This window comes from Balaenoptera acutorostrata, chromosome X, assembly GCF_949987535.1.
Source record: "Balaenoptera acutorostrata chromosome X, mBalAcu1.1, whole genome shotgun sequence".
Classification (NCBI taxonomy): domain Eukaryota; kingdom Metazoa; phylum Chordata; class Mammalia; order Artiodactyla; family Balaenopteridae; genus Balaenoptera; species Balaenoptera acutorostrata.
In genome coordinates this window covers 61,208,143-61,231,893 of record NC_080085.1, presented here as the reverse complement: position 1 = coordinate 61,231,893, position 23,751 = coordinate 61,208,143, and the positions used below count along the sequence as shown (strand labels likewise).

Below are 23,751 nucleotides of genomic sequence, written 5' to 3'. Positions count from 1 at the left end.
TTAATTTCTGCTGTACAGCAAAGTGACTCAGTTATACATAATTCTTTTTCGTATTCTTTTCCATTATGGTTTATCACAGGATACTGAATATAGTTCCCTGTGCTATACAGTAGGACTGTTGTTTATCCATTCTATATATACTAGTTTGCATCTCCTAATTCCAAATTCCCAATCCACCCCTCCCCCAACCCCCTCCCCCTTGGCAACCACAAGTCTGTTCTCTATGTCTGTGAGTCTGTTTCTGTTTCATAGATAAGTTCACTTGTGTCGTATTTTAGATTCTGCATATAAGTGATAACATATGGTGTTTGTCTTTCTCTTTCTGACTTCACTTAGTATGATAATCTCTAGGTCCATCCATGTTTTTGCAAATGGCATTATTTCATTCTTTTTTATGGCTGAGTAATATTCCTTTATATATATACCACATCTTCTTTATCCATTCATCTTTTGATGGACATTTAGGTTGCTTCCATCTCTTGGCTATTGTGAATAGTGTTGCTGTGAACATAGGGGTTTATGTATCTTTTTTGAATTATAGTTTTGTAAGATTTTTTTTTTAATGTAGGTGTATATAGCTATAAATTTCCTTCTGAGCATTGCCTCTGCTGAATCCCATAAGTTTTAGTATGTTGTGTTTTTATTTGCATTCATCTCTACATATTTTCTAATTTCTCTTGTGATTTCTTCTTTGACCCATTGGTTGTTTAAGAGTTTGTTGTTTAATTTCCACATATTTTTGAATTTTCCAGTTTTCAAGTTTTATTCCATTGTGGTAGGAAAAGATGCTTTGTATGATTTCAGTGTTGTAAAATTTATTGAGACTTGTGGCACAACATATGATCTATCCTGGAGAATGTTCCATGCGTACCTGAGGAGAATGAGTATTGTGCTGGTTTGGGGTTGAGTGTTCTGTATATGTTTATTAAATCTAGGTGGTTTATAGTATTGTTCAAGTCTTCTATTTTCTTTTTGATCTTTTGTCTGGCTTTGTACATGATTGAAAGTGAGGTGTTGATATCTCCAACTGTAATTGTAGAACTGTTTGTCCTTTCACTTGTGTCAGTTTTAGCTGCATATATTTTAGGGGTCTGTTGTTAGGTGTATATATGTTTATAATTGTTATATTTTCTTGATAAATTTACCCTTTTATCAATATGTAATGTTCTTTGTCTTTTGTAACAATTTTTGACTTAAAGTCTATTTTGTCTGATATTAGCATAGGCACTCAGCTCTCTTTTGGTTCCTATTTGCTTAGAATATCTTTTTTTCATGTTTTCATTTTCAGTCTATTTTTGTCTTTGGATGTAAACTGAGATTTTGTAACCAGCATATAGTTTGATCATGGCGTGTTTAAAAAAAATTTAGCCAATCTGCCAATCTCTGCCTTTTAATTGGGGAGTTAAATTACATGTAATTACTGTAAGAAAGGACTTCTGCCATTTTCCTGTTTGTTTTCTATATACCTATATATGTGTCATATCTTTTTGTTCCTCATTCCCTCCACTACTACCTTCTTTTTTGTTTAATTGCTTTTATCTAGTATTCCATTTTGATTTCCTTCTCATACCGTTTTCACCATATGTTTCAGTTACTTTCTTACTGGTTATTCTGAAAAATATAATTAACGTCATAAACTCGTAAGAATCCAGTTTGAATCAATACCTATTAGCTTCAATATTATACAAAAAGTCTGCTGCTATACATCTCCATTTACAAATTACATATTTATATATTATATGCCCATTAGCATAGACTTAATACTTATTTTTAAATGTATTTTTCCTTTAAATCATATAGAAAAAAATGAGGAGTTATGAACCAAAAATACAATAATTCTGACTTTTATATTTACCTACTTACCTTTACCCTTATTTTTATTTCTTTGCATTACTATCTAGCATGCTTTTATTTCAGCCTGAAAAATTCTATTTAGCATTGTAGAACAGGTCTACTAGAGACAAACTCTCTCAACTTTTGTGTATATGAGAATGTCTTAATTTCTCCTTCATTTCTGAAAGGATAGTTTTGCCACATAGAGAACTTTTGGTTGAAAGTTGTTTTTTCATCACTTTAAATATGTCATTTTACTGCATTCTGACTTGTATGGGAAATCAGCTGAAGTTTGAGGATCCCTTGTACATGACTAACTGCATCTTGCTTGTTGCCTTCAAGATTCTTTGTCTTCTGATGGTTTGGTTATAATGTGTCTCAGTGTGGATATCTTTTTTTTGTTTGTTTTTAATAAAATTATTTATTTATTTTTGGCTGCGTTGGGTCTTCGTTGCTGTGTGCGGGCTTTCTCTAGTTGCAGCGAGCGGGGGCTACTCTTCATTGCGGTGCGTGGGCTTCTCATTATGGTGGCTTCTCTTGTTGTAGAACACGGGCTCTAGGCGCAAGGGCTTCAGTAGTTGTGGCACGTGGGCTCAGTAGTTGTGGCTTGCAGGCTCTAGAGCACAGGCTCAGTAGTTGTGGTGCATGGGCTTAGTTGCTCCGCGACATGTGGGATCTTCCCAGACCAGGGCTCGGACCCGTGTCCCCTGCATTGGCAGGCAGATTCTTAACCACTGAGCCACCAGGGAAGTCCTGGATATCTTTGTGTTTATTCTATTTAAAGTTTGTTGAGCTTCTTGGACTTGCAGATTTGTATCTTTATCAAATGTGGAAGTTTTGGGCCAATATTTCTTTGAGTATTCTTTCTGCTTTTTTTCTCTGTCTTCTCTCCTTCAGGTACTGTGATTTTACATACATTGTTGTTGTCTCATGGGTCTCAGGCTCTCTTTATTGTTCTTCATTCTTTTTTCTTTCTGCTCCTCAAACTGAATAATTTCTATTGATCTATTTTCAAGTTTGTTGATTCTTCTTTCTGATCTAATCTTTTTTTGAAACCCTGTGGTGAATTCTTTTTTTTTTGAATTCTTAATTTCAATTATTGTACTTTCCAGCTCCAGAATTTCTTTTCTTATATATGTAATTTCTATCTCTTTATTGATATCCTCTATTTGGTAAGACATTTTTATCCTTGTTTCCTTTAGCTCATTGAGCATATTTAAGACAGTTGATTTAAAGTCTTTATCTTTGGAATTCCCTGGCGATCCAGTGGTTAAGACTCGGTGCTTTCCCTGCTGGGACCTGGGTTCCATCCCTGGTTGGGGAACTAAGATCCCGCAAGCCATGCAGCACGGAAAAAAAAAAAAAGAAGCCTTTGTCTTTTATGTCCAGTATCTGTGCTTTCTTAGGGACAGTTTTCCTTCCTTCCTTCCTTTCCTTTCCTTCCTTCCTTCCTTCCTTCCTTCCTCCCTCCCTCCCTCTCTCCCTTTCTTCCTCCCTCCCTCCCTCCCTTCCTTCTTTTCTTCTTGTGAAAGGGCCATACATTTTTGCTTCTTTGTATGTCTTATTTTTTTGTTGTTGAAAAGTGGACATTTTCAATATTATAATGTAGTAACTTTGGAAGTTAGATTTTCCCCACTACTCACAGTTTGTTGTTCTTGCTGTGGTTTGTACTTATTTGTTTGTTTAGTGACTTTTTTAAACTATTTTTTTAAGACTGTGTTCTTTGTCTCCTTTACTCTAAGTTGCAGGCAGCCTTTATCTATTTATCTATTTATTTATTTTGGCAGCGCTGGGTCTTAGTTGCGGCACACGGACGTCTTAGTTGTGGCATGCATGCGGGATCTAGTTCCCCTACCAGGGATTGAACCTGGGCCCCCTGCATTGGGAGTGTGGAATCTTACCCAGTAGACCACCAGGGAAGTCCCCACAATGAGATATTGCTTCACACTCATTAGGATGGCCAAAACAACAAAATAACAGGCGTTGATGAGGATGTGGAGAAACTGGAACCCTCATACACTTGCTGAGAATGTAAAATGATGCAGACATTATGGAAAACAGTATGACAGTTCCTCAGAAAATTAAAAAATAGAATTAGTGTATAATACAGCAATCCCATTCTGGGTATATGTCCAAAAGAAATGAAAGCAGGTTCTTGAAGAAATATTTGCACACCCATGTTCATTACAGCATTATTCACGGTAGTTGAGAGGTGGAAGCAACACAAATGTCCATTGACAAATGAATGGATTAAAGAAGAAAGGTAGTATACACATACAGTGAAATATTATTCAGTCTTGAAAGAAATCCTGCTATACTAAATGAAATAAGTCAGTCACAAAAAGCCAAATATTTTATGATTTCCCTTATACGAGGTATTTAAAGTAGTCAAACTCACAGAAACAGAAAGTAGAATGGTGATTGCCAAGGGTTTAGGGAGGGGCAAATGAAGGGTTATTGTTCAGTGGGTAAAGAGTTTCAGTTTTGCAAGATGAAAAAGTTCTGGAGATCTGTTGCACAACAATATGAATATAGTTAACACTACTAAATTGTACACTTTAAAATGGTTAAGATGGTACATTTCGTTACATGCTTTTTACCACAATTAAAAACTTTTCTTCTTTTACTATCATTTTACTGGGGTGTTAGGAGAGAGCAGAGGTAGTTGTGTGTGCTCAATCTGACATCTTTAACAGGAATGTAATGCTGGCTTTTTTGTTTGTTTTCTCTGCTTTTTGTTTCCTGTTTACTTTTTCCCACCTTCCTGTGGGTTAGATGAACATTTTTAGAATTACATTTTATCTATATTATTTTTGAGTTCTGTTTTTATAAGGACAGTCATGATGGATTTAGGATGCACCCTAATCCAGTATTACCTCACCTTGATTACACTGCAAAGACCCTATTTCCAAATAAGGTAACGTTCACTGGTTCCAGATGGACATGAATTTTGGGAGGAGGGCATTATTTAACTCAGTGTAGTCTTTTTTTTTTTTTTTTTTTTTAAAGATTTATTGATTTATTGATTGATTGAGTGATTGCTATGTTGGGTCTTCGTTTCTGTGCTAGGGCCTTCTCTAGTTGCGGCAAGCGGGGGCCACTCTTCATCGCGGTGCGCTGGCCTCTCACTATCGCGGCCTCTTTTGTTGCAGAGCACAGGCTCCAGACACGCAGGCTCAGTAATTGTGGCTCACGGGCCTCGTTGCTCCGCGGCATGTGGGATCTTCCCAGACCAGGGCTCGAACCCGTGTCCCCTGCATTGGCAGGCAGACTCTCAACCACTGAGCCACCAGGGAAGCCCCCAGTGTAGTCTTGATAGCATAAGTCCTTTTACTTTATTCTTCTTCAATGTTGTTTTAGCTGTTCTGGGCCTTTTACTCTTCCATATTCCTTATAGAGTCAGCTTGTCAGGTTTGGTGAAAAACTATTGAAATTTTGATTGAAATGGCATTTGATTTATAATTAATTTGGAGAGCATCACTGTCTTTATAATGTTGAATCTTCTTATCAATGAATGTGATATGTCCTAATTTATATAGTCTTCTTTAATGTATTTCAACATAGTTTTGTAATTTTCTGTTTAAAGATATTTCAGTCAACTTGCTGTCATAAGTGATATCTTAGAGTTTATATTTTTATTTGTTTGTCATTGGTGTATAAGAATGCAGTTGCTTTTAAATGTTTATTTAATATCCAGCAACTTCTCTGAACTCTTTTATTAATTCTAATAATTTCATCTGTAAAGTTTCTTGGATTGTTTGCATTTGCATGTTTTTACCATCTCTTTCTTTTGTCTCTAGCTCTGTTGCTATCTATTTCACATTATAAATTACTAGAGGACGGACACCTTTCTTTAATATGCTTTGTAGAGTAAATGGACATTGAATTGCATATTGAAAGATATGAAAGGAGACTCATAGCTGGTGTTTAAGGAAAGAAAACTTTTGGTATCTTGCACAGAGTTAGAGCTGATAAAGGGAAAAGCAAATGTAAAGAGAGGGGAAAGGACTGAATTAGAGGATCAAGGATATGTAACAGAAAAGTAATTATTAACTATATCTTCGTCAGGATGGGGCTACCAGTAAAGGACCTTGAAGTTCAGAGTTAAGAGTTTGTATTTTGTTTAGAAGGTGATTGATAAAACTATACTGTTAGAAAACCCATGATTTTCATTCTAAAGGTCAATGAAATTATTTAGTGTGCTTTTGATGGGCTTAAGGTTTAGACAAGACCTGAAAATCCAGGGCAAGAAATCTTATAATGAGAGGAAATGATTGGATAAAGGTTGGAGAGGAGCTAACTGTAGTGTTATTCACTTAAAAAGAATTAATGAATTAAATAAGCCAACTCTCTTTTTTCTGAGACATCCTTCCTGTATCCCAAAACTAGATTAGGAATTACTTAAGGTGTTGACATGATGGCAGAAGGTAATGCTGTATTGTTTAGAGGCAGAGAAATAAAGTGTTTGGAAAATTGTATCTTAGAGCACCAGGAGAAATAACTAATGACCTATTGTTTATTATTACTGAGACATCTGAGGATTAGAGAAAGCTGAGTAAGGGAAGGATTGGAAGGTAAATGTCTTAAAGCCATTAAGGAAGAAAGGCAGGCAATTAACATTCAATTATTGTTACACAATTATAATTGAACAAAATGTAAAAATACATGATCTATAAATCTTTAAAAGACAACAAAATCTCAAAGAAAAATAGCTTGGAACTTGGAAATAAAAAAATAATAGGTTTGGGCTTCCCTGGTGGCGCAGTGGTTGAGAATCTGCCTGCCAATGCAGGGGACACAGGTTCGAGCCCTGGTCTGGGAAGATCCCACATGCCGTGGAGCGACTGGGCCCGTGAGCCACAGTTACTGAGCCTGCGCGTCTGGAGCCTGTGCTCCGCAACAAGAGAGGCCGCGATAGTGAGAGGCCCGTGCACCGCGCTGAAGAGTGGCCCCCGCTTGCCACAACTAGAGAAAGCCCTCGCACAGAAATGAAGACCCAACACAGTCATAAAAATAAATAAATAAATTTTAAAAAAACAAAAACAAAACACCTACTTTAAAAAAAATAGGTTTGCTTTTTCTGAATTTTAAGAACCTAATTTATAAAGTAATTCACAGAAAATGAAATTATCTAGTTAGTTAAAAATAAAAAGGGGACTTCCCTGGTGGTCCAGTGGTTAAGATTCCGTGCTCCCAATGCAGTGGGCATGGGTTCGATCCCTGGTCAGGGAACTATCAATAGATCCCTCATGCCACGACTAAGAGCCCACATGCCGCAACTAAAAGATCCCACATGCCGTAACTAAAGGTCCTGCACACCTCAATGAAGATCCCGCGTGCTGCAGCTAAGACCCAGCACAGCCAAATAAATAAATAAATATTTTTTTAAAAAGCCTCATACTGAACTCAAAAGTTAGTGATCAAACTCATTTTTAGCTGCAGTATCTAACTGAGTTTTAAAAATCATCTATATAGTCTCATCGTGGCATTGTAAATTAGGTATTCGGTTGGATCTTCTATTTCTGGGCCAGTAGATGAAGCAGTGGCTGGAGTTTCTCGAGATTCCATGAGTTCTGGTCCCATAAATCCGTTTCTATATGACCAGTATACAACAGACTTACAGATCTACCTTCTTTGTGTTTTTTTGTCACTGTGTATTACTTGCAAAATGAGATGTTACCACTCCATGGAAGGCCAGGAACGTATTTTCTAAAGAGATATTTGTATAAATCTTAGTACTAAATACCCCATTAGAAATGTTTCATGAGGATAGAGATTTTTGTCTGCTTTGTTCACTGATGTGTCTCTAAGGCCTAAAATAGTGCCTAATAGATAAGACATGCTTAGTAAATATTTATCATTGAATGTATAAATGAATGTGTGAATGGAGCAGTACTGGTAGTTAAAAGATTTTTTTTTGGTCATTACATTGAAAATATGCTGCAGGTCTCTTGAAAGATATCTTAGTATTTTGTAGCTTTGGTCTCATAAGTTTATTGTTTTATATTCTTTTCTCCCCTAGGAAGTAGTATTTAATGTAAGTACACTTGAAGGGATTGCGAGGGAAGATAAAGAAAAAAACACTGAGGAAATTGAATAAAGACTCAGTACATTTAAATGTTCATCAAAAGTTTTACTTTCCATTTTTCTCTGTGTAAGTTAGTTGCAAGCCTCTCTGCAGCAAGTGGGTATAAGCTGCATTATTCCAGTATAGCTACATAACTGGTGTAGCCCTGTGTGAACCTATGGAATCTGGGGCATGTAATGAGTTGAGCTTTTTCTGCTGAAATGTCGAGAATGCATTTAAATACTTCTGGATTCTTGCCAGACCCACATTACCAAGACCGTTCTTTATTTTAGATTCAAATATACAGTAGGTCTGATGTGCTCAGGCATGCATATTGAACTTCTACTTTCTAAATGTACTGTACTGTAATTCAAAGGGAAACTTTTTTGAAGCAAGACAGCTCTTTACACATTACTTATGAATAACTTCCCTCAGATCTTGGATTCTTAATTGAGGATCTGCTTCTGTAGTCTTACTCAGGTTAAACTTATAAAGGACTCCTTTATATGGATATAATCAGATTCTGGCTAGATGGTTTCTATAAATAGTGAGGGGATATTTGGGTAAATTATTAGAATTAAGTTTTTTTTCTTTTATGCCATTTCCCAGTATTTTGATGAATGAAAATTCTGTATGATATGACATTAACACAGCGACTGAGATGCTGATTAAGCTGTAAGAGTATTTTCCTATGGCATCATTCACATACTTGTTCCTACTTCTATCTCAGTGGTAATTTATGTAAAGAAAATTTTTGTTGTTATCAAGAGATCCATTAAATTAACTATTTCTAAATAAGTCTTATGACTAGATAGTGCTTTGGACACATTTCACGTTTTTTAAATTTGTCTTAATTTTGAAAGGTATTCATTCAATTTTTGCCCCCGTCAGTGGTGATTATGTTTTCTTTGAATATACTCTTTTCTAATGTCTTTTACTGAATCTGGCAACCTACAGAGGCATTTTAGCCTGCTCTTTTGCTGGGCAATGATTAGTTTTCCCATTTCCTGTTACAAAGGATCTTTCAAGTTCTATTAGTAATGTATTGTATTGCCTTTCCATAGGTAACTAATGCCACACCCTGAATATTTTTTAGCTCCTCTTTATATAAATTGAGAGGTTTTGATAAGGATGAGTGGGTTATTTTGATGTACAGAACACTAAGTATGTCTTAAAGACTCTGAAATGCTATAGATTTTTTTAATGTTAAGAGAATCATGAATCTGACATATCTTGTTTTTTTTCTTTTAATATTGTAGACCGGATATCTTCATATTCTCTGTCATAGCTTTGGAGTACAAACCTACAAGCTGAATAAATATGAACAAAGTTCTTTCTGGCTCAGGTAATATAAAAAAATAATAAATATAAATTAACGATTATTATCATAGAGTTCAGTCAATACTTACTATAGGGTACTTTGGCAGTTTAAACATTTTCTGATTTCAAAAGTCAACATGCTAAATTTATTTACTCCTTTAACATGTATTGTTTATTATTCTTATATGTTGCCAGTTGATAGAAAAATGTATTCTATTCTTAATAACATAAAAGCATGTTCTCCCTCCATTCCTCCTTTGTATCTTCATCAAGAATATGGAAATCCTTATTTTTTGCTTTGGTATGTATTGCTGTCTGCTAACCCCAGAGTATAAGGGCAGGTGGGTAAATAGTAGGATCACCTAAAATTATTAGTCTTAAGAGAATCTTGGTATTTTAATATCAGTCAAGTAAGTATATATTAAGCACTTATTGTATGCTTAGAACTACACTAAGATTTGTACTGTTGTGTTGAATCTGGAAATATCATGGAATAGTGCAAAAATATAGCAACTATATGCAAGAATCCTGTGTTTCACTGAATACCTATGCCCAGTACAGGTTCTGACATAATAGTAGATACTCAGTAATTGCTAGTGAATTTCTGTGAAAAACCTATTTTTCTGGAGATGTCACATAAAGTGCTTTGAATTTTCTTTTCCTTTTAAATTAATTAATTAATTAGTTTTTGGCTGTGTTGGGTCTTCGTTGCTGCGCATGGACTTTCTCTAGTTGCGGCGAGTGGGGGCTACTCTTCTTTGCAGTGCACGGGCTTCTCATTGCGGTGGCTTCTCTTGTTGCAGAGCACAGGCTCTAGGCGTGAGGGCTTCAGTAGTTGTGGCTCACGGGCTCTAGAGCACAGGCTCAGTAGTTGTGGTGCATGGGCTTAGTTGCTCTGCGGCATGTTGGATCTTCCCGGACCAGGGCTCGAACCTGTGTCCCCTGCATTGGCAGGTGGATTCTTAACCACTGCGCCACCAGGGAAGTCCCAAGTGCTTTGAATATGAGGGGATTATGGAGTAAAATATAGCAAATCAATTCCTAAATGTTTCCCTTCTCTGAGTATGGGGTTAGTTCTAGTTATTTGGAGATATTCTCTTGATTAGTCTAACTATTGTGAAAATTATATTTACCATTAATGAAATAAATAGAAATATAGTCATTAAGATTATAGTACTCATAGGCATATATATCTCTAATAAAATACTTATGCAAATAACTTGTTTATGTAAAAGACTTTTTAGAGCCCAAAGATTGATCAAACTCTGTAAAGAACTATGCCTGACAGAGCAGGCTTATGCAGTTATAAGAGATATACTTGTCTCAATTTAGAATGCTTCATACAAGTGGAATATACCTGAAATGTTTATTATAAATCACATTTATCAATTGAATTATTAAAAATATACCAAAGGAGCTACCTAGTTTAGCATAGGTTTACAAGTTTCCTTTAAATGAACAACCTTTTTATAAAGTGAATGAGTGAGTTCTATTCCAGGATTTGGCAGTATTTGGGGGAGGAGCACTCACAAAGGTTATGGCATCAACCTATCAAAAGATTAGTATGCCAAGGCGACAGGAATGGGAAGGACAAAAAAAGAAAAAAGGATGCTGTGGTGCCATGGATGGCTTCTGGAAGCTTAAGACTATGGAGGTGAGCCTGTAGTTTATGCCAGAATGAACATAAACATGAATGCTCTCTAGCAACTGCTTATAAGAGTAGGCTGAGGCTTGAAGTGGCATAAATGTAGGTTATTATCGTATATGCCATGGATTGTTGACCTCTTATCTGTCATCATCTTTTTTAGAAAACCTTACAGAAGGAAAATATGACAGTGATAGAGCATGGCTGATATTTATATCGTAAGCTAACTATATCAGATTTTTACTCTCTGTTTAGTGTCTGTATTATTAGGAACATTATTTGACCCACAGTCATATTTAGATAATAACACATTTATAGAGCACCACTATGTTTTTGACTCTTTTTGTATTCTTGTCACTAGAATGAGATTGGGGAAAACAGGAAGGACTTGAATTCTAGCCCTAGTTATTATATATTATTTTAATCTTTCTGCCAGATTATTTTTCCACATCTTTTGGGGATATAAAAATAATTTAGTGAAGTATTGTCAAATGCCTTGAAAAGGATTATATTTTAATGTATTTAAAAAGAGGCAAAAATAATTATCAACATTGTGATACCTACTTTTTAGAATTATTCTAGAGATTAAATACGATGATGCATATATTGTAGTGTTTAGTAACATGCTTGGGAAATAGAAACTGCTCAATATATGGCAGTAGCTGCTGCTATTGCTAGGTGATGTGTTTTCTATTTACTACAAATGGGCACTAATGTGGCTGCTTCACTAGTATATTCTAAAATTTATCACAGTGAAATCAAACACAGATTACTTGTTGACTTCCCAGCTAAAAATATTATAAAGACAGACACCCATATCTTTTTATCATATACTGCCATTCTTTGTGGCAATTCTTCTTTGTGCTTTCATTATCTGTGTGTTGAGAAAACTGTTGGGAGCAGTTGGTGATACAAGCAGGAATGAATAGCTGCTAATTAAGCACCTTTCTCTGTAGATTTTGTACTAGAAGGAGGGCATGGAAGGTGAGTGTACTTTCTACAGGCTTAACTCTTTTGAGAACAGTGGATATCTTAAGCTAGAGGTTATATACAATTTGGAAATACCCATTCAGTCTAAAAGGAAAACCCCTCATTTTTTCACAGATGATAAGATACCAAAATTGCTGTAGTATATTAGAATTCTGTTGAAGTAGAAGCGTAGAACATAAAGGGTGGTAGTGGGTATTGCTTAAAAGCTCTTTTCTTTCCCTCAGTTCTTGTTAACAGATCTCAGTTTAGGACCTTGGTCAGTTTTTGTCTCCCTCTTGCCTTTTCTTTTGCTAAGAAAACTTCATAAACAGCTGCTGCTTTCCTTGATTTCTGCCACATTTTTCTGGGGGGGTTTTTAAAAAAAATTTATTTATTTTTGGCTGCTTTGGGTCTTCACTGCTGCATGCAGGCTTTCTCTAGTTGCGGCCAGCGGGGGCTACTCTTTGTTGCGGTGTGCAGGCTTCTCATTGTGGTGGCTTCTCTTGTTGTGGAGCACGGGCTCTAGGCACACAGGCTTCAGTAGTTGTGGCGTGCAGGCTCAGTAGTTGTGGCTTGTGGGCTCTAGAGCACAGGCTCAGTAGTTGTGGCTCACAGGCTTAGTTACTCCACGGCATGTGGGATCTTCCTGGACCGGGGATCGAACCCGTGTCCCCTGCATTGGCAGGCGGACTCTTAACCAGTGCGCCACCAGGGAAGTCCCTCTGACACACTTTTTTGATTATGCCCCCTTATTAGAGATGCCACAGATTAAGAAAGGCCACTATAATTCTGAATGAAATTGGGAATCCTTAAGCTTACTTTACTGTTGGCATCAAGGTACCTGCCTCAGTGTATTCAAATGACAAATTCAGTTAGGACTCCATAGAATATAAAATTTCAGATCTTTGAAACGAGCTTTGGAAATATGTTTAAGAGGTTTTCTTGTTTAATAAAGTACAGTTTTTCTTTTTCTCCCTTTTTGTAATTCTTGCTATACTGAGCTCCTCTGTCTGCTCCTGGCAGAGGCAAGAATAAGTAGGTGGGAAGAGACTGTTGATATAGAACTTTCTTCTGCACTCTAGGGGATTTGTTAGTGGCCTCTCAGTTGTCCTGGTAGAATTTGAATTTAGTGTTTAGTCTTTTAAAGTCCTATCTAACAATTTGGACATATATTTTGCTGAACTTGGCTTTTTAGAAAAGATTTACAGAAATTTCACTCTAACTAATTAGTATTCTACAAGAAGTACTGTAAACCAAACAACAGAAATGAGTCCAACTCAAAAGGCTTTGGAATTACACTGATTTACTGCAAAGACTTTGCAGATTTTTTTCCCCCGGGAGAAAAATGTCCTAATCCCCGTATCTTAGTCATATTCTTTTTTTTTTTAACATGATAGAATTTATTTATTTATTTTTAATTTATTTTTAAAAAATTATTTATTTTATTTATTTATTTTTGGCTGCGTTGGGTCTTCATTGCTGCACGTGGGCTTTCTCTAGTTGCGGTGAGCGGGAACTAGTCTTCCTTGCGGTGCGTAGGCTTCTCATTGCACTGGCTTCTCTTGTTGTGGAGCACGGGCTCTAGGCACGTGAGCTTCAGTAGTTGTGGCACGCAGGCTCAGTAGTTGTGTCACATGGGCTTAGTTGCTCTGCGGCATGTAGGATCTTCCCAGACCAGGGCTCAAACCCGTGTCCCCTGCATTGGCAGGCGGATTCTTAACCGCTGCACCACCAGGAAGTCCCACCTTAATCATATTCTTTATCAAGGATGATTTTTCCTTGATTTCTAGTAGTTCTTTCTAATTCACTCAACTGTGTTCCTTGGAGCTACTGGCTGGTAAACACTTGGGGAGGCTTACTTTTCCCCTTTTGCTCTAAGACCTATTTTCTAATTACGGCAAATTAAATTTGGGAGAGAAGAATCAAAATGAAAGGGTAATACCCATGGATATAGTAAAAATAATGTTTAAAACTTCTTTGCTGATTGGGGACTTCCCTGGTGGTCCAGTGGTTAAGACTCTGCACTTCCAGTGCAGTGGGCGTGGGGTCGATCCCTGGTCAGGAGCTGAGATCCCACATGCCATGCTGAGTGGCCAAATTAAAAATAAATAAATAAATAAATAGAATTAATTTTAAAAAAACTTCTTTGCTGATTAAAGCAGTTATATGTGCTAATTATAAAAATTTAAATGTCACAAAAAAAGTAATATGGAATGTAAAAGTCCCCTTTAATCCCACACTCATAAATGCTCAGTATTAACATTTTACTTTGTTCTTTTTATTTTTTTTCAAAAATAGTTTTTAAAAACTCTTAATATATTAAACGACAAGGAAAACATGAGAATCCTTGACATGTATTTGGAAGATTTAAGGAGTTGAGCTTTTTCAGAACGGACAGTAAATAAAGAAGGTTAGTGAAATGAAACTGAGCCCAAGACTATACACAGGAAAATTCCTAATTGGTGACCTCTTGTTGTAGTAGAGACAGTGAGATAAATTGGGAAAATGACAGACAACATTTGAATTGGATAGAATCCTGAAGAATTGGATAAAACCCTGAAAATGTTTTGTAAAAAATAATCTAATATTGATCTTAATAAGTGAAATTTAAATGACCCTACTGCCTTAAGCTACACGTCAGAGACTAAGTGCTTATAAATTTCTGTAGAGGAGAGGCCTTTGTAGGTTACCAAAAATGAGAATATTTTTCAGCTCCTTGTGTGAGAGGCCTGGGTTGCTTTTCTCCTCTCAGCATCCAAAGAAAGCATGGTTTCTTTAGCACCCTTCTGAGACCATAAGGTCTCATTTCGTATTTTCTTAAACACATACACATACACACACACACACACACACACACCCACCCACCCAAACTTAATGTTGCTAGATTTTTGGATGTGAATAAATAATTGGGTAAGTAGTATGTTAGAGGAGGAGTAATTTTTTAGCTCCTTTTCTAACACCATTTTAAATTTCTCTAAAACAAATCTAAAGCCTGTCTTAGTTGGCAGCTAATGTGAGTTGTTTCCTAGTAGTTGGGGATAGTTTTTATGTTAGATGTAGTATCCTCAAGTGGAAAGAGAAGTGTGTCTCTTTCCTGTTCTATAAAACTTTCTCTATCTCTCATGGAATCGAAAGAGGAGAATTTAACAAAAATTATAGTGTTAGTTTCTAAATTTATAGTGCTTAGAGTTAGTAAACCCAGATTATGTAATTTCTATGACGGTTTTAAAAAATAGTTATTATGTTTACAATAAGGACAGTGTTAATGAGATATTTTTATTTATCACTATTTAGCCTTTACTATGGTTGTATAGGAATATGTGACACCAGAGGTCTTCTAATAAGAAGGGAAGCAACAAAGGAAATATACATAAATGTATTTTTATGCACAAATATTAATGGTTCAATATATGAGCCCAAGGGAAGTTTGTATCAGTTTTTTTTTAATGTTCAATATCAGTTTAATTTGAAGGTAGGATAATGATTTTATTTTATTTTATTTTATTTATTTATTTAAACATCTTTATTGAAGTATAATTGCCTTACAATGGTATGTTAGCTTCTGCTTTATAACAAAGTGAATCAGTTATACATATACAATATGTTCCCATTTCTCTTCCCTCTTGCACCTCCCTCCCTCCCACCCTCCCTATCCCACCCCTCTAGGTGGTCATAAAGCACCGGGCTGATCTCCCTGTGCTATGCGGCTGCTTCCCACTAGTTATCTATTTTACATTTGGTAGTGTATATATGTCCATGACACTCTCTTACCCTGTCACATCTCACCCCACCCCCTCCCCATATCCTCAAGTCCATTCTCTAGTAGGTCTGTGTCTTTATTCCCGTCTTGCCACTAGGTTCTTCATGGCCTTTTTTTTTCCCTTAGATTCCGTATATATGTGTTAGCATACTGTATTTGTTTTTCTCTTTCTGACTTACTTCACTCTGTATGACAGACTCTAACTCCATCCACCTCATTAAAAATACCTCCATTTCATTTCTTTTTATGGCTGAGTAATATTCCATTGTATATATGTGCCACATCTTCTTTATCCATTCATCTGTCGATGGACATTTAGGTTGCTTCCATGTCCTGGCTATTGTAAATAGAGCTGCAATTAACATTTTGGTACATGACTCTTTTTGACCTATGGTTTTCTCAGGGTATATGCCCAGTAGTGGGATTGCTGGGTCGTATGGTAGTTCTATTTGTAGTTTTTTAAGGAACCTCCATACTGTTCTCCATAGTGGCTGTATCAATTTACATTCCCACCAACAGTGCAAGAGGGTTCCCTTTCCTCCACACCCTCTCCAGCATTTATTGTTTCTAGATTTTTTGATGATGGCCATTCTGACCGGTGTGAGATGATATCTCATTGTAGTTTTGATTTGCATTTCTCTAAAGATTAATGATGTTGAGCATTCTTTCATGTGTCTGTAGGCCATCTGTATATCTTCTTTGGAGAAATGTCTATTTAGATCTTCTGCCCATTTTTGGATTGGGTTGTTCGTTTTTTTGTTATTGAGCTGCATGAGCTGCTTGTAAATCTTGGGGATTAATCCTTTGTCAGTTGCTTCATTTGCAAATATTTTCTCCCATTCTGAGGGTTGTCTTTTGGTCTTGTTTATGGTTTCCTTTGCTGTGCAAAAGCTTTTCAGTTTCATTAGGTCCCATTTGTTTATTTGTGTTCTTATTTCCATTTCTCTGGGAGCTGGGTCAAAAAGAATCTTGCTGTGATGTATGTCATAGAGTGTTCTGCCTATGTTTTCCTCTAAGAGTTTGATAGTGTCTGCCCTTACACTTAGGTCTTTAATCCATTTTGAGTTTATTTTTGTGCATGGTGTCAGGGAGTGTTCTAATTTCATACTTTTACATGTACCTGTCCAATTTTCCCAGCACCACTTATTGAAGAGGCTGTCTTTTCTCCACTGTATATGCTTGCCTCCTTTATCAAAGATAAGTTAACCATATGTGTGTGGGTTTATCTCTGGGCTTTCTATCCTGTTCCATTGATCTATATTTCTGTTTTTGTGCCAGTACCAAACTGTCTTGATTACTGAAGCTTTGTAATATAGTCTGAAGTCAGGGAGCCTGATTCCCCCAGCTCCATTTTTCGTTCTCAAGATTGCTTTGGCTATTTGGGGTCTTTTGTGTTTCCATACAAATTGTGAAATTTTTTGTTCTAGTTCTGTGAAAAATGCCAGTGGTAGTTTGATAGGGATTGCATTGAATCTGTAGATTGCTTTGTGTAGTATACTCATTTTCACAATGTTGATTCTTCCAATCCAGGAACATGGTATATCTCTCCATCGATTTGTATCATGTTTAATTTCTTTCATCAGTGTCTTATACTTTTCTGCATACAGGTCTTTTGTCTCCTTAGGTAGGTTTATTCCTAGATATTTTATTCTTTTTGTTGCAATGGTAAATGGGAGTGTTTTCTTAATTTCACTTTCAGATTTTTCGTCATTAGTGTATAGAAATGCAAGAGATTTCTGTGCATTAATTTTGTATCCTGCTACTTTACCAAATTCATTGATTAGCTCTAGGAGTTTTCTGGTAGCATCTTTAGGATTCTCTATGTATAGTATCATGTCATCTGCAAATAGTGACAGCTTTACTTCTTCTTTCCCGATTTGGATTCCTTTTATTTCTTTGTCTTCTCTGATTGCTGTGGCTAACACTTCCAAAACTATGTTGAATAATAGTGGTGAGAGTGGGCAACCTTGTCTTGTTCCTGAGCTTAGTGGAAATGGTTTCAGTTTTTCACCATTGAGGACAATGTTGGCTGTGGGTTTGTCATATATGGCCTTTATTATGTTGAGGAAAGTTCCCTCTATGCCTACTTTCTGCAGGGCTTTTATCATAAATGGGTGTTGAATTTTGTCGAAAGCTTCCTCTGCATCTATTGAGATGATCATATGGTTTTTCTCCTTCAATTTGTTAATATGGTGTATCACATTGATTGATTTGCGTATATTGAAGAATCCTTGCATTCCTGGGATAAACCCCACTTGATCATGGTGTATGATCCTTTTAATGTGCTGTTGGATTCTGTTTGCTAGTATTTTGTTGAGGATTTTTGCATCTCTGTTCATCAGTGATATTGGCCTGTAGTTTTCTTTCTTTGTGACATCTTTGTCTGGTTTTGGTATCAGGGTGATGGTGGCCTCGTAGAATGAGTTAGGGAGTGTTCCTCCCTCTGCAATATTTTGGAAGAGTTTGAGAAGGATAGGTGTTAGCTCTTCTCTAAATGTTTGATAGAATTCACCTGTGAAGCCATCTGGTCCTGGGCTTTTGTTTGTTGGAAGGTTTTTAATCACAGTTTCAATTTCAGTGCTTGTGATTGGTCTGTTCATATTTTCTCTTTCTTCCTGGTTCAGTCTCGGCAGTTTGTGCATTTCTAAGAATCTGTCCGTTTCTTCCAGGTTGTCCATTTTATTGGCATAGAGTTGCTTATAGTAATCTCTCATGATCTTTTGTATTTCTGCAGTGTCAGTGGTTACTTCTCCTTTTTCATTTCTAATTCTATTGATCTGAGTCTTCTCCCTTTTTCTCTTGATGAGTCTGGCTAATGGTTTATCAATTTTGTTTATCTTCTCAAAGAACCAGCTTTTAGTTTCATTGATTTTTGCTATTGTTTCCTTCATTTCTTTTTCATTTATTTCTGACCTGATCTTTATAATTTCTTTCCTTCTGCTGGCTTTGGGGTTTTTTTGTTCTTCTTTCTCTAATTGCTTTAGGTGCAAGGTTAGGTTGTTTATTCGAGATGTTTCCTGTTTCTTGAGGTAGGCTTGTATTGCTATAAACTTCCCTCTTAGCACTGCTTTTGCTGCGTCCCATAGGTTTTGGGTCGTCGTATCTCCATTGTCATTTGTTTCTAGGTATTTTTTGATTTCCCCTTTGATTTCTTCAGTAATCACTTCGTTATTAAGTAATGTATTGTGTAGTCTCCATGTGTTTGTATTTTTTACAGATCTTTTCCTGCAGTTGATATCTAGTCTCATAGCGTTGTGGTCGGAAAAGATACTTGATACGATTTCAATTTTCTTAAATTTACCAAGGCTTGATTTGTGACGCAAAATATGATCTATCCTGGAGAATGTTCCATGAGCACTTGAGACAAATGTGTATTCTGTTGTTTTTGGGTGGAATGTCCTATAAATATCAATTAAGTCCATATTATTTAATGTATCATTTAAAGCTTGTGTTTCCTTATTTATTTTCATTTTGGATGATCTGTCCATTGGTGAAAGTGGGGTGTTAAAGTCCCCTACTATGATTGTGTTACTGTCGATTTCCCCTTTTATGGCTGTTAGTATTTGCCTTATGTATTGAGGTGCTCCTATGTTGGGTGCATAAATATTTACAATTGTTATACCTTCCTCTTGGATCAATCCCTTGATCATTATATAGTGTCCTTCTTTGTCTCTTGTAATAGTGTTTATTTTAAAGTCTATTTTGTCTGATATGAGAATTGCTACTCCAGCTTTCTTTTGATTTCCATTTGCATGGAATATCTTTTTCCATCCCCTCACTTTCAGTCTGTATGTGTCCCTAGATCTGAAGTGGGTCTCTTGTAGACAGCATATATATGGGTCTTGTTTTTGTATCCATTCAGCCAGTCTGTGTCTTTTGGTGGGAGCATTAATCCATTTACATTTAAGGTAATTATCTATATGTATGTTCCTATTCCCATTTTCTTAAATGTTTTGGGTTTGTTATTGTAGGTGTTTTCCTTCTCTTGTGTTTCTTGCCTAGAGAAGTTCCTTTAGCATTTGTTGTAAATCTGGTTTGGTGGTACTGAACTCTCTTAGCTTTTGCTTGTCTGTAAAGGTTTTAATTTCTCCATCAAATCTGAATGAGATCCTTGCTGGGTAGAGTAATCTTGCTTGTAGGTTTTTCTCCTTCATCACTTTAAATATGTCCTGCCACTCCCTTCTGGCTTGCAGAGTTTCTGCTGAAAGATCGGCTGTTAACCTTATGGGGATTCCCTTGTGTGTTATTTGTTGTTTTCCTTGCTGGTTTTAATATGTTTTCTTTATATTTAATTTTTGATAGTTTGATTAATATGTTTCTTGGCGTGTTTCTCCTTGGATTTATCCTGTATGGGACTTTCTGTGCTTCCAGGACTTGATTAACTATTTCCCTTCCCATATTAGGGAAGTTTTCAACTATAATCTCTTCAAATATTTTCTCAGTTCCTTTCTTTTTCTCTTTTTCTTCTGGGACCCCTATCATTCGAATGTTGGTGTGTTTAATGTTGTCCCAGAGGTCTCTGAGACTGTCCTCAGTTCTTTTCATTCTTTTTTCTTTATTCTGCTCTGCAGTAGTTATTTCCACTATTTTATCTTCCAGGTCACTTATCCGTTCTTCTGCCTCAGTTATTTTGCTATTGATCCCTTCTACAGTATTTTTAATTTCATTTATTGTGTTTTTCATCGTTGCTTGGTTCCTCTTTAGTTCTTCTAGGTCCTTATTAAATGTTTCTTGCATTTTGTCTATTCTATTTCCAAGATTTTGGATCATCTTTACTATCATTATTCTGAATTCTTTTTTAGGTAGACTGCTTATTTCTATTTGTTAGGTCTGGTGTGTTTTTACCTTGCTCTTTCATCTGCTGTGTGTTTTTTTGTCTTCTCATTTTGCTTATCTTACTGTGTTTGGGGTCTCCTTTTCGCAGGCTGCAGGTTCGTAGTTCCTGTTGTTTTTGGTATCTGTCCCCAGTGGCTAAGGTTGGTTCAGTGGCTTGTGTAGGCTTCCTGGTGGAGGGGACTAGTGCCTGTGTTCTGGTGGATGAGTCTGGGTCTTGTCTTTCTGGTGGGCACGTCCACGTCTGGTGGTGTTTTTTGGGGTGTCTGTGGCCTTATTATGATTTTAGGCAGCCTCTCTGCTAATGGATGGGGCTGTGTTCCTCTCTAGGTAGTTGTTTGGCATAAGGTGTCCAGCACTGTAGCTTGCTGGTCATTGAGTGAAGCTGGGTCTTGATGTTGAGATGGAGATCTCTGAGAGATTTTCGCCGTTTGGTATTACGTGGAGCTTGGAGGTCTCTTGTGGTCCAGTGTCCTGAAGTTGGCTCTCTCACCTCAGAGGCACAGCCCTGATGCCTGGCTGGAGCACCAAGAGCCTTTCATCCACACGGCTATTAGAATGGCCAATATCTTGAAACACTGACAGAATCAAATGCTTGCTAGAATGTGGAGCAACAGGAACTCTCATACACTCCTTTTTTGCCTTTGTGCTTCATCTAGTTTCACTTGCTCACAGTATACTGCATGAAGCGGCCTCGAATCCGGCACTTCAGACCAGAGTTGCCAGGGCGAAACGACTGTGCTGGTGTCTCAGCTTGAGACTGAGGGCAGAAGCGCTGCGCACGACACTGCAATTCAAGATAGTGACGGCGGCTGCGGGCTGCGTGCAGAGAGGCTGTGCCCGGCACTGAGAGCTGGAGCACGAGCAGCATAGCTGCGCCTCCAGCCCATTTTTTGATTGGGTTGTTTGTTTTTTTGATATTGAGCTGCATGAGCTGTTTATACATTTTGGAGATTAATCCTTTGTCACTTGCTTCATTTGCAAATATTTTCTCCCGTTCTGAGGGTTGTCTTTTCCTCTTGTTTACGGTTTCCTTTGCTGTGCAAAAGCTTTTAAGATTCATTAGGTCCCATTTGTTTGTTTATTTTTTTTATTTCCATTACTCTAGGAGGTGGGTCAAAAAAGATCTTGTTGTGATTTTTGTCAAATAGTTTTCTTCCTATGTTTTCCTTTAAGAGTTTTATAGTGTCTGGTCTTACATTTAGGTCTTTAATCCATTTTGAGTTTATTTTTGTGTATGGTGTTAGGAAGTGTTCTAATTTCATTCTTTTACCTGTAGCTGTCTAGTTTTCCCAGCACCACTTATTGAAGAGGCTGTCTTTTCTCCATTGTATATTCTTGCCTCGTTTGTTGTAGATTAATTTACCGTTGGTGTGTGGATTTATTTATGGGTTTTATATCCTGTTCCATAGATTTGTATTTCTGTTTTTGTGCCAGTACCATGCTTATTTGATTACTGTAGCTTTGTAGTATAGTTTGAAGTGAGGGAGCCCGATTCCTCCAGCTCCGTTTTTCTTTCTTAAGATTGCCTTGGCTATTCTGGGATCTGCGTTTCCATACAAACTGTGAAATTTTTTGTTCTAGTTCTGTGAAAAATTCCGTTAATAATTTGATAGGGATTGCATTGAAACTGTAGATTGCTTTGGGTAGAATAGTCATTTTGACAATATTGATTCTTCCAATCCAAGAACATGGTATATTTCTCCATCTGTTTGTGTTATCTTTGATTTCTTTCATAGTGTCTTATAGTTTTGTGAGTATAGGTCTTTTGTCTCCTTAGGTAGGTTTATTCCTGTGTATTTTATTCTTTCTGTTGCAGTGGTGAATGGGATTATTTCCTTAATTTCTCATTCTGATCTTTTGTTGTTAGTGTATATGAATGCCAGAGATTATTGTGCATTAATTTTGTATCTGGCAACTTTACCAAATTCACTGATTGGCTCTAGGAGTTTTCTGGTGGCATCATTAGGATTATCTATGTATAGTATCATGTCATCTGCAGTGACAGTTTTACTTCTTGTTTTCCAATTTGGATTCCTTTTATTTCTTTTCCTTCTCTGATTGCCATAGCTAAGATATCCAAAACTGTGTTGAATAATAGTGGCAAGAGTGGACATCCTTGTCTTCTTCCTGGTCTTAGAGGAAATGCTTTCAGTTTTTCACCATTGAGAATGATGTTTCTGTGGGTTTGTTGTATATGGCCTTTATTATGTTGAGGTAGGTTCCCTCTATGCCCACTTTCTGGAGACTTTTTATCATAAATGGGTGTTGAATTTTGTCAAAAGCTTTTTCTGCATCTATTCAGTTGGTCATAGGGTTTTTATTCTTCATTTGGTTACTATGGTGTATCACATTGATTGATTTGCATATATTGAAGAATCCTTGCATCCCTGGGATAAATTCCGCTTGATCATGGTGTATGATCCTTTTAATGTGTAGTTGGATTCTGTTTGCTAGTATATTGTTGAGGATTTTTGCATCTATCTTCATCAGTGATATTAGTAATTTTCTTTTTTTGTAGTATCTTTGTCTGGTTTTGGTATCAGGGTGATGGTGGCCTCGTAGAATGAGTTTGGCAGTGTTCCGTCCTCCACAATTTTTTGGAAGAGTTTGAGAAGGATGGGTGTTAGCTCTTCTCTAAATGTTTGATAGAACTCACCTGTGAAGCCATCTGGCCCTGGACTTTTGTTTGTTTGGATATTTTTAATCACAGTTTCAATTTCATTACTTGTGATTGGTCTGTTCATATTTTCTATTTCCTCCTGGTTCAGCCTTGGCAGGTTATACCTTTCTAAGAGTTTGTCCATTTCTTGCAGGCTGTCCATTTTATTGGCATAGAGTTGCTTGTAGTAGTCTCTTAGGATGCTCTGTATTTCTGCGGGGTCCGTTGTAACTTCTCCTTTTTCATTTCTAATTTTATTGATTTGAGTCCTCTCCCTCTTTTTCTTGATGAGTATGGCTAATGGTTTATCAATTTTGTTTATCTTCTCAAAGAACCAGCTTTTAGTTTTATTGATCTTTGCTATTGTTGTCTTTGTTTCTATTTCATTTATTTCTGCTCTAATCTTTATGATTTCTTTCCTTCTGCTAACTTTGGGGGTTTTTTGTTCTTCTTTCTCTAGTTCCTTTAGGTGTAAGGTTAGATCGTTTATTTGAGATTTTTCTTGTTTGTTGAGGTAGGCTTATATAGCTATAAACTTCCCTCTTAGAACTGCTTTTGCTGCATCCCAGACAAATCCCATTGTCATTTGTCTCTAGGTATGTTTTGATTTCCTCTTTGACTTCTTCAGTGATCTCTTGGTTATTTAGTAACATATCGTTTCA

The 23,751-nt window shown here is 36.6% G+C and overlaps 1 protein-coding gene across 1 annotated transcript in view; it reads left to right on the top strand.

The window, feature by feature from the left end:
- TEX11 (testis expressed 11) overlaps nt 1-23,751 on the top strand; it is a 340,481-nt gene that overhangs the window by 82,127 nt on the left and 234,603 nt on the right. Inside the window, exon 8 of the mRNA XM_057537645.1 lies at nt 9,160-9,245. Within this exon, the coding sequence (XP_057393628.1) occupies nt 9,160-9,245 (86 nt within the window). The remainder of the gene's footprint in view (nt 1-9,159; nt 9,246-23,751) is intronic.